This window comes from Lathyrus oleraceus, chromosome 7 (genome assembly GCF_024323335.1).
Source record: "Lathyrus oleraceus cultivar Zhongwan6 chromosome 7, CAAS_Psat_ZW6_1.0, whole genome shotgun sequence".
NCBI classification, from domain to species: domain Eukaryota; kingdom Viridiplantae; phylum Streptophyta; class Magnoliopsida; order Fabales; family Fabaceae; genus Lathyrus; species Lathyrus oleraceus.
The window spans coordinates 230,474,569-230,486,270 of NC_066585.1; the positions used below are offsets into that span (position 1 = coordinate 230,474,569).

The window sequence follows — 11,702 nt, forward strand, 5'->3', positions numbered from 1 at the left end:
TAGTGACCTATTCAAATACCTTACAAATTCACTTCATACGACTCATTATGCTAATCTTTTATGCAAACACAAATCTTTTATGTTCAACACTTGGCAGTGAATTTTCTTTCAGTATTTTATCATATACTATATTAATATAAATAAGTTGTTAATACTTATAAATTAAGTCACCTTTAAATAAATAAAAAATGTCATGCTCATTTCTCACAAAATCCATCTTGATAAGAAATTCAACAAATAGATGATACTAAATGATCACGCAAAACTATTTAAAATAAACAAACGAAAAACAACATGATTTAAATCATGCCCGAAAAACTATTTAGAATCATTCTACACAAGAAAGTCAAAAATATTTTTACAAATGCTCAAAAACTCAAATTTTAAGACATTCACTACATTTATCAAAGCCTTAGTTATAATTTTATATTCATCATAGACATAGTGGATGATCAAACTGGATTTCCAGATCAAGATATGCTGCAGGCACACAAAAATCTCATAAACATTTTCCTCAATAATATTTTGTATACAAGCATTAATATTAAAATTGAACATGTGACTACTTTATTTAATAAAGGAATATATGTACTATGTTACTAATAAATTTCAACCTCGACTCCAACAATATTACCATTACTCTGGACCTACACACAACAGCAGTGTAGTCCCTGACCTCACAATAATGGTAAGCTTCCCTTTGTGGTTCCCAAAATTTCCATAAAGCCCCATTTTTAACAAACACATATGTCACTCTTCACCTTGGTGGTGGGACAAAGTAACCCAAAACACATGTTAAAGACAAAGACAAGTGTTTTTGTTGTGTCTCTCTTAACTCTCTTATCTCTACACCATATCTTATCCTCATCAAGAAAATAACAAAGAGAAGGAAACCACAAGTAAAGTGCAAACACACATAACTCAACAAGGAATATTCTTCCTTTGCCTTTATAGGGTAAGTATCTTTACATTAGAACCATAATAATCCCACCAACAATCACATGAAGAATATGAAAAAGAAACAACATCTTCTAAATTTTAACACATATATATTTTTTATATCTGTCAATCATATATCAGATATATCGACACCATTAATAATTCAAAAAATAACATAATATTTGAATGTAGTTACATGTGTATCTGTAGATATCGTAACAATATGTCAGACACTAGACACTGAGTATGAGTATACCTTCGATGTGAAATATCGGTGCTAAATAATGTTAACAAGAAATGTGATTAGTGCCATAGCTGATAGCTTGAAGACTTGAATCAGACATATTTGTAACCCATCTCATAGGACCATTCAACTCTCCTTGTATATTATAGGCAAAAGAAGGCCATTTTACATCACTTCCACACATGGAACTCACACCCAATTTGATCATCTTTTGTGTTCTTTCAAGAACAATAAGGCTTGAAAAGGTAGAAAAACTGTTCCCTACAAACACATCAGCTCTCAAACACATTTCATAATCAATTGCAGACTGAACTAAATAAGAATATTTCCCATAAATTTTATCAACACCGAGTTTCTTCTTCTCATAAGGTAAAAAACCATCTTTCCAACCTTCAAGTATTGAAGAATTTTGAAGAAGTTTATCGGCCACTGCAAGATAAAGAACAATTGGAGGACTCTTATTAAGACCTTCGATGTTCCCGACTCGTTCGATTATCTCATTCTTGCTACTACATATTTGATTCGTGTTTAATCTTTGCTCCAATTTCTTGCAATGAATCATCCAATCAATTTCAACCCTCATGTGAACCGCGACATATCGATTATTCTTTCCAACTTCTCTGATCATAGACACAACTCTATCAGCTTCTTGAGAAATCTCATCAACCAAAACTAAGCACTCGAAAACGTTAGCGTAATCCTTAACAGGCCAATGATCATGCCACAAAAAAGGGTTTTTCCCAACAATCTTAACCACCTCATACTCATCGAATGAACCATTTTTAAGCTCTCTCAAGTGATCCAAATCCCTCTCTACAGTCCACTTCCTACCACCTCCTTTCTGGATTTCGATCACTTCCGTTGCGTTCGTGAGATCCGAGTAACGGCCCAATTGGACAAAACCGCTGCATAGTTCATTAAACTTGTCAAATTGAAACACCTTGTCGAATGAAATCGGTTTCAAAAGATCAACTTCCTTGTAGAACAAGGAAGCACTAAGACTAGGCATCAATAGAGTTCTGTTCAACATTCTAGCTGTGAGACAAGCCCTTGCAAATGCAATCTTTTGGTTGTTTAATCCCCACACAATCTGTGGAACCTCCAAAAACTTTTGTTGTTCAACAACAAAACCAACATTCTTATTGGACATATAGACAACAAGGTTGTTGGAAGGAAACAATAGAGACCTTAGGATCAAAACAGCAATAAACAAAAACACAATCTTGCAAACTAGGGAATTTAGATTGCCACCACCCATTAACTTCATAAGCTTGCAATTAAACAGAAACTCCATATACAAAGGGGTATAAAGTTAATCAAAATCCAACAATCTGAGTAGGTGGAATATTCAACCATCAACAGAAACGATCCATGAACAAAAACAAAAGTTAGGATAAATTACTTACAGAGAGATGACAAAAAAGATACAATTTTGATTGTAAAAGAGAGACGTAGCTTGAAACCCAAGACGCAGAAAATGAAGGAAATCTCGTTAGGTGAACGTATTTGATGAGATGTAGGTGGCTTTTTCTGCTGTAAAGGCAAAAAAGTGTTGTGTGTAGACAAAAAGAGAAAAATTGAGATAGAGGAGAATAAAAAAAAAAGAAAAAAAGTGAGAGAAAGGGAAAATAAAGATGGAAGAGGAAGAAGACAAAAGGGAATTGAAGGAAGAAATGTGTCAGAAGTGAGAAGGGTTTGTTCTGTTTAGATCAGACTGAGAGTACAGAGTACAGAGATTTGGTGACCCAATTACCAATCAGAACATTCTCCTAGTAAAGTACAACTCATTCTTAAAAACAAATTCCTTTTAGGGTTTTTATATTAAAAATACAATAAATATTATACCAAAATGAAAAATGAAAATATAGTAAGTATACAAAAAAAGAAATATAATAAATATAAGGAGATTTTTTTATTAAATTATTCTTATTAGTTATTAATATTTCTCATTAAAATAAATATAAAATAAAATAATATTTTAAACTAATATATCCTCTATTTGATTCTATTTATAAGAGGTAATTTACTTTTTTAGATTAATTAAATAATCAATGTATTTGGTTTAAATATTGATTATTCAATGAACCTAAAAAGTAAATCGTATGATAACATAGATTACAAATTTGATTCAACGGGTGAAGGTTTCTAAATCCATTATGAATTCTATAACTTATAGCCCGAGTCCAAACATATGAATAATCGTGTACGTATGTGGTCTCCTTAAGAAAGACTTGTCCAAATAAATCAATACCATCGTACACACCCATCACAAAAGGAGAGGTTATTAACTACTATCTAACTTGGACAACTGCCTTGGAGGTCATAAGTGTGTGAGAGCTATTAACTTCACTACTATAAATATGGAATTCAACATAAATCATAATCATCTACTAATGAGTCAAAACACTAAACAGTTCAGACCATACCATATTACTAGAAGGCTCGACTTATCATATGCTTATATACCTTAGGGTCTTTCTTATTGCATTATGTTAGAAAAGTCCATCATTCATATAACAAGAAAATTTGGCATCCATTGAGGGCCTGAGTAAAAATAGTTCGTTAACCGCATAACAATTAAGAAGATGTTGCAGTTTGTACCCCCGCCTAAAGAGAATGATGCCTTAACTGAAGATCGTGCCCCCATGGGTGAATTACAATGTCAAAACTAGGCATTGCAGACCTAGGTTCAAGAGATTCAACATGATAAAATCATAAAGGAGGATCCTGACGAAGAACAAATACCCAAATGACATAATTGGAGCAACAAAGCCATTAAAGTGTAAGCTTATTTCAGGAACGTTGAAGGATGATGAACTTCACTAGTACATGAATTTACCCCATAACTCCATTACATGATTCATTGACTTTTCTTAAAAATCAGTCCATCAAGTATAAAAAAAAGCTCTTAAATTTGACTATAACAAGGTTATTCAATGTTTGTCAAGGTCACTCAAAGATTCTCAAATATTACCTTTATTATTTTAACAAAACCAATATAAGGGTGGTCAAACCAAACTAGGCGATGTTCGTATGAGCATTCTAGAATGAACAGAAGATAGGAAAATTCGTCAAATCTCTATAGTAAAAACCATTCATTTGCATAAAGTAATTCAAGAAGTGTGTTTAATGCTAAATAATAGGAGAAGAGAAATATAAATGCCAAGAAATGACACCTGAACATAAATAGAACTGTTATAGGCCAGACAAAAGGCCCAATAAGATAAGGCTCACTCTTCTTGTCCGTTCCATTAAGACTAAGGTATAAATACAATTACAATAGGGTTTAAGGTAAACAACTTATAATCTTCACTCTCACAATGATTATCTTGAACCCTAAACTGACTTGAGTGTTAGAGTTCTAACCATGGAGCACCCCTCTGGGTCCACCGTACCATAGATTAGCAACACTAGTTCAAGATCAATGTCTCCTTATGACTTCTCGACAAGTGTACCGATAGTGTCGCAGTAATAAAAAATTGAATCCATAGGGACTGTGTTCGAACAAGCCAATAATTATGCAATATAAAGGGAAAATAGTAAAAAGGGGGGGGGGGGGGGGGGTCAGGTTTTAGAACGGAAAACAAATTACGAGTTTAAAACAAAAGTATTAAGACAGTTAGATTGTGTATTAGAATTCTCTTATCCTCTCTTGTTGATGTATGATGCCTTGTATGAATGGTCTAATCCTTATAATCTCATGATGAACTAACAAAACCGTTATAGCCAATCCCTCACGAAATAACTTACTAACCACTACTCGGAGCTTTCTATCCCTAGTCCTCCAGCGTAAGCAGAATTAGGCGATGTACAGAATGTTAATTCCCTAGGCCACTACTCAGGGTCTCCTATCCCTATTCAACTAGCGTAAGTAGAACAATTTCCCTAGGTCCAACGCATAGGATAAGGGTCAGTGATCCCTATGTGTCTAATATCATATTAACAGAGCATCTCAAATAAAAAGCATTAAGAGTGAGAAACAACTTAATAAGACTATAATTCAAAGGGTTCATATAAATTCAAACCAACTTATAATGCCAACAAGATTGAATAAGGTTCACCATCACACAACATAACCTAGAGAAGTTTATCTATTCATAGTCAAAATTACAATACCATTTAAATAAAGAAGAATGCCATATAAGTTCCATTGAAGGATTGGCCTCCAATATCCTCTAATCACCCTTTGATGTTGTAAAATCATGGTCCCAGTGCCAAATTTTGTAACCCTTGTGAAAGTGAAGAATTTCCCCTCTTAAAGGTGTCAGAATGGACCAGAACGCGTCAAAAAAAGACCTAGAAAAGTGACCATCGCGCACGTGATACCCTGCATCTTGTGTGAGATGCAACTTTTAATGCCTTATCGCGTGCGCGATGATGAATGTGATTATTTCCGAAGCTTCACTCTTTTTTGCTCCTTTTTCACTCAAATTATCACTAAGTCCACAATTTGCACACTTAGTTATTTTTCCCTCATTGTTTGGTCATTCCTTCTCATATTTTCTCGACTTTCACATGTTTTACTCCGATTCTTCGACTAAATATATGCAATGATGGACTATCATCACAACTCCAAACTTGAATTGTTGCTTGTCCTCAAGTAGCTCATCTGTAACTGCACATTTCAACAAACTACAAATCGCACAATAGAAATCGAACATCACCAAATTAAAATTTTCTTTTACCTGACCATGTTCTAGCTTCCAACTTCTATCCAGCGAATTCGAAAAACATCCTCAACATTGGTGAGTACTCAACCTGTCTCTCAGCTCACTATAACTCCCTCGATGAATAGGGCGATCACTCAATCAACATGAAAAATCAATTAAACTTAGCTTGATTACGTTAAAAAAAATTCATCAAAGAGATCACAACACACAAATTAGAGTGTTTTCCAGGTATTAACTTGGTTTATGGTAGGGTAGGATATATTTAGGAAATTCGGGTTAAACCTTTGGAGTTAGGTTCCTAGTTCTCCTTCAATCATCATACCTTTTTGTTAGTACTAGAGATTTGTGATCCTTCTTACAATGTCATTATTTTTTATTTTCTCACTCATTCATTTAAATTTTTGAAGAAGCGACTTTTTCTACTTTTTTTTCATAACAATTTTTAAATTTTTTTTTTATCATATTCTCGAGTGCCCCAAGCCTAAACTTAAAATGTTGCTCACTTCCAAGAGCAACCCTAAACTTAATCTTTTTCATAAACTCTAAGAACAATATTTCTACCTAACTCCAAAGAATGGGTGGAAAGAAAATATCTTTCAAGTAATATGGCTAAGAATTTAAGGCTACGTCACCGAAAGAAAGGCTTAGGCTCAAAGTGTTTAGCAAAGGATAATCTTATGACTAAATGATGGTTTACAAAGGCTCAAAGTCATAAACAAAAAAAATGCCTCAATGTGTGTTGATCAAACTTTATAACTTAATCGGAAATAAATCAAACTAGATAAAAGAATAACGCATGGATACACTCATAAAGAAAGAAAAGTGAACAATGGAAATAATTGGCTCAAACCTTACCAAATGAGGTATCTGTAGGTTGAGTACAAGTTTATTGATTCTTTTCTCATCCTTCGCCTTCAAGTTTCTAGTTGCTATTTTGATGATCAAGTCTATTTTGGATCATTTGATCCATCATAAAGTTAAAACTTGCAATCTGCAAAAAAATATAAACAGCTACAAACAAATTTATTAAGAACAATATAGATCTTCATGATAGGGTTATTCTTGAGTAGCTGGTTTCTCTTTAGGATGACCTTGAATAGAAATAAAATAAATTATGCAAAACAAAAACTAATTAAAAATTGATGGGTTGCCTCTCATCCGACGCTTCTTTTACGTCATTAGCTTGACGATCCATTCTAAGTTACGTCAGGCGCAAGGGATACCCTTACATCACTCAATTCACTTATTTTTTGTCTTCTGTTCACCTTACTACCTCTTGCCGCCAGATGATAGCAAGTATCCAACTTCTCTTCACCCGATGCCCAATTATACATCTTAAAAACTACTTTCTTTTTATTGACCTTTAATATAAGTTCACATGTTTCTACATCAATCTTGGCTTTCCTGGTTTCCAAGAAAGGTTGTCTGAGAATAACAGATCCTCCTGAAGTTTCCTTTGTATCTAGCACTACAAAATCCATAAGAAATACCATTATGTCGACATGTACTAACACGTTACGCAAAATACCAACCCGTTGAGTAATAGATGAGTCAGCTAGAGTGAGAGTCACATTATTCAGTGTGGTCTCACCCATATTCAATTCTTTTACCGTTTTCAGTGGCATGACATTTATGCTAGATCCAAGTGAAGGAGAATTGTGATCCAAAATGCAACGGAAATTAAAATTTTCACCTTTAGAGATCCTTACAAATGGTCATGATCAGTGATAGAATATTTACCTCTTGTGACGACTGAAACCTTTGGTGCAGATCTCTTGTGACGATCAAAACCTTTGATGCAGATCCACGGAGCGATCACGAACGTTGAACAATGACAATGCCTCTACTCAGTCCACACGAACGGATTCCTTCAATCTCAGTGCTAGCTGGTACGAATGAATGCTTTGAGTGCGTGAGAGAGAGAAAGAGAAAACGAAAATAATGCAAACGCAATGAATGCTTCTGCACAAGGGTTCTATTTATAGAACCACTTGTGTGGGCTTCAAGCTAAAAAGCACACTTAAGTGTATTTTGGCCCATATCTTATAATATGCCCAAAATCACTTAAGCCCATGGTACCTTACCATATTTCGTATTCTACTTAAGTACAACGTACCTTACGATGTTCTACAACTCACTTAAGTGCACCGTACCTTACGGTGTTCCTTAGTTACTCTATCTCTCATCAGTCCGTCCTTTGTGTGTGACCCTGTAGGTTTTCGCGGCATTGACAATTATATTAAATCATGTATTTAACATAATAAACAGTGAGCGGTATCTAGCAACACATCACTGCTACCCAAGACACGAAAATGTCATGTGATCTGACAAATCCTTCTGTGATAATACTTATGTGTATAATTACCCTTTTGCCCTTATGTCTATATTGAACACAAGGCATAGACAGTGTCATCCTTGTCCAGTTCAATATTGGGCCCTGTAATACCTCAAAATTTGCCCCCCTCTTTCATGCATTCATTTTTAGGTCATTTAACATTTCATATTGCATTTCATCATGACAATCGGAATTAGATCCAAGAAGCTTGAATATCATCCAAGACACTTTGTGGGTCCTATCTGGGTGATCAGTCAACACAAGGGAATGGCTTGAGATACTTCCAACATGTTCAAATGGGGTCTATTCATCAGTCAAAACGCTAATCTTGAAGGAGCAAAAAGCAGAGCCTGAGCTGTCATGCTCGCAAGGCGAGCAGCGTGGTTCGCTCAGCGAAGCTGAACTGTCATGCTCGCTAGGCGAGCAAATTCTTCGCTAGGCGAAGCGCACGCGTTTTGGGAAAAATATAACAGCAGAATCTTGGACTTGGACCTCTCATTTTTGCCCACAAAGCCACGAAAATTAGGTTATAAATTCTAGACTTCCATCTCCCAAGAAGGGAAGACAGACGAGAAGGAAGGAGAAAAGCTAACAGGATTCAGAGCAGCCACCCGACACTGAAGGGAACTCATCTGCAAAGAACCTATTCTACCTCATATAAACCCTAAGATTGTTCTGCAAACCCAACGGTGCAATTCAATTTTATTCGATCTCTCCAATCAGGTTTGCCTTATTCCCATTATTTTATGCTTTCAATTTGAAATTTCTAAATGTATGAGGTATTATGGTGAATTTGAAAGAGTGGGTATCTTTCGGTTTTGCCCACGGGTTTAGATGTGCATGAATATGTAGAACAATGCCTTGAATGTTTGATCACTTAATTTCTGGAAGGGATACCATAGGGTTTGGAGTCCTCGAAATCGTCCTGTTATCAATGGAAAATCCAGAACCCGCAGGCGTTCGCTAGCACCATCGCTAGGCGAGCCTGTAGCGAGTCTTCGCTAAGCCTTCGCTAGGAGAAGCAGTAGCGAGCGTGACAGAAGTTATTTTTTGCTCTTTAATTTGTTCGGTGATTGTTATGACATGCTTTCTCTTGCCTCCGTGCACTGTTTACCTGACGGTTTGTTGTCATGTTTCTTTTGTTTGGTGCAACTCTTGATTGCACCCCATCTTGTCACTCTAACCTGTTTGTTGAGTTTTTTGTGAGGGCTCACATGACTCCTGAAAGGATAGCTTGCTTAGCATTCCACTTTATTTGTGGGATACCATTTGGAGATTTATTCCGATTACTTGTATTGACTTGCTTTCTTTGATGGTGCCAGCTCGAGAGATCTTTGGGTTTCTTATTTCTTTAGTTGTTATTACTTCGGATCTTTATCTGTGTGGTAGACCTCTTGATCCCTTTATCTTTCCCGTATTTTACCGTTTTCTTAGCTGGAAGACCTCGATAGGAGGCAATGTTTTCTTTTGTTTGTTTACTTTTGTGCCCAAAGACCTCCAAAAGGAGGCATCAGTGCTAAAGACCTCCCTGAAGAGGCAATTGATGGATAAAAGGGATTAGTAATCAATCCCCCGTTATTCAGTGTGTCGTTCTTTATGCTCGCACTACGTGTCGAAGCTTCAGAACAAACGCCCAAGATCTTTTGTCTGGTCAGTCAGTGGAGAGGGTTCCACCTTTCTGAATCCCCACTTTTTGTCATGAGCTCACCCTGTCTAGGGTTAAGAGCTATGAGGTCTTATCCTTATTACCCTTTTGATCTGCTCACCCTGACGTTCAATGTCAGTGGTTAAGAGTCCATTTGATTACCTATTCCATGGCTTGTTTGTCGAGGTTGATATGACCCCTATTGACTAAAGCCCTACCCATGTAGGTTTGAGCCCCCTTGGTGGCATTTTACTTTATGCATGTTTGTTTTGTATGGTGTGATCGTCTCCCCATAGGATTGCTAGGCTTCGTATAGTCTCTCGTTTGCATGTCAATTAAGGTAGCATTGTTCCTTCGTCTAGGACTTCCTTTTTTGCATGAGCATTCCTAAAACCCAAACAAACTCATTGATTTTTCTTCTCCTAAGAACACGTTAACTCCTTCTACTACAGGCGAGTAAATCTCCAAAGGTCGAGCATCCGGTAGATTGCGTAGTAACGTCGTTCATCTAAAAAACACAACCCTTAACCCGTAGTTAGCCGAACTACGGCTTGCTGTGATTCTCATTCTAGATGAGATACGTAGGCATAAGACGCGATGTTTTAGCGAGCACACTCCTCTTTAACCCATAGGTAGCCGAGCTACGAAGACTCTGATTTTCATTTTCAGATGAGATACGTATGCAGTGGATGCGACATCCGTGCGAGTCATTTTCTTTTGACCCTCTTTTAGTAGATAGTACATTAGATAAACCCACACCCTTTAGACAAGAACAAAAAAAGTGGATCCCGTAGAGTACTACGGATGCGTAGGGTGCTAATACCTTCCCTTCGCATAATCGACTCCCGAACCCAAGATTTGGTTGCGAGACCTTGTCTTTTCCTTTCCTTTTTTTCCAGGTTTACTTCGAGCGTTTCCTTTCCCTCCTTTGGGATAAATAACGCACGGTGGCGACTCTTCTGTCTTTTCTTTTTTCGCCGGTTGTTTTTTTCGCATTCCCTTTTTTCAGGTTGCGACAGCTGGCGACTCTGCTGGGGACCCTGGTTTCCCTAAGCGAGTCCCTCCTAGCTTTTGTAGGTTGTTTGTTTATTGGGTGTTCATTCTTTTGTACAGCTATTTATTTTTCAGCATTTACCTGCTTCATTGCATTGTGTATATATCATTGATGTATCTGTTGGCTCTACTGTTGGTTTGATTGTTTGTTGGGATGGGGTGTTCTATGAGAGATAAGCTCATTACCCAGGCTTGAGTGTACACACAGGTTTTAGAGTGGATAGTCATGAGGCTTACGTGGTGTGTTGCTACGTTAAGTCGTTCATGAAGACCCACACTTAGACGAGGTTTCTTTTGGATATATTCTGTCCTACGGGTGTTCCATAACGGCATGATGTTCCTCTAGAAATCGTCGACTCTGGTGACCATTTCCCGAGAACTCAGTCGAGGCCTCTCCTCCGAGACGCGTTTATGTTAGCTCTGGTGGACGCATTCTCGCTGCTCAACCCGAGGACCCCGAGACTGGGAACTTGCTATTAGGATGTCCTGTTGAGGGGAGTCAGTGGAGGTCTTTTATCCCGTAATAATGTCAAACCTTCAGTGGTAAACGTATTATTCTCGACAGAAGGGCCGAAGTTGACAAACTTCTGTTCTTAGAACCTACCAGTGAGGGGCGGGCTAAATTCAGGAAACCTTAACCTCCAACCAACCCGGTTTTCTGGAGCAGAGCTTTGATCTTGTATTATATTCTTCAGTGGGTTTCTCTTCAGACAGTGCGACCCAACAGATATTCAAGCAGATACAGCAACCTTGATTTGCATGTCACTGCATTGCATCACATTATTTGCATTCATATCATTTAACACATGTTTATCT

The 11,702-nt window shown here is 36.9% G+C and overlaps 1 protein-coding gene across 1 annotated transcript; it reads right to left on the reverse strand.

Annotated features, from left to right (window-relative positions):
• Positions 1–338: 338 nt before the first annotated feature.
• On the reverse strand, positions 339–2,955 carry LOC127106501 (O-fucosyltransferase 23). Its single transcript, XM_051043788.1, has 2 exons — positions 1,196–2,955; positions 339–480 (listed from the first exon to the last, which is right to left on the reverse strand). Exon 1 carries the CDS (start codon positions 2,475–2,477, stop codon positions 1,227–1,229), a length of 1,251 nt encoding a protein of 416 aa, XP_050899745.1. The 5' UTR covers positions 2,478–2,955; the 3' UTR covers positions 339–480; positions 1,196–1,226.
• Positions 2,956–11,702: the final 8,747 nt, after the last annotated feature.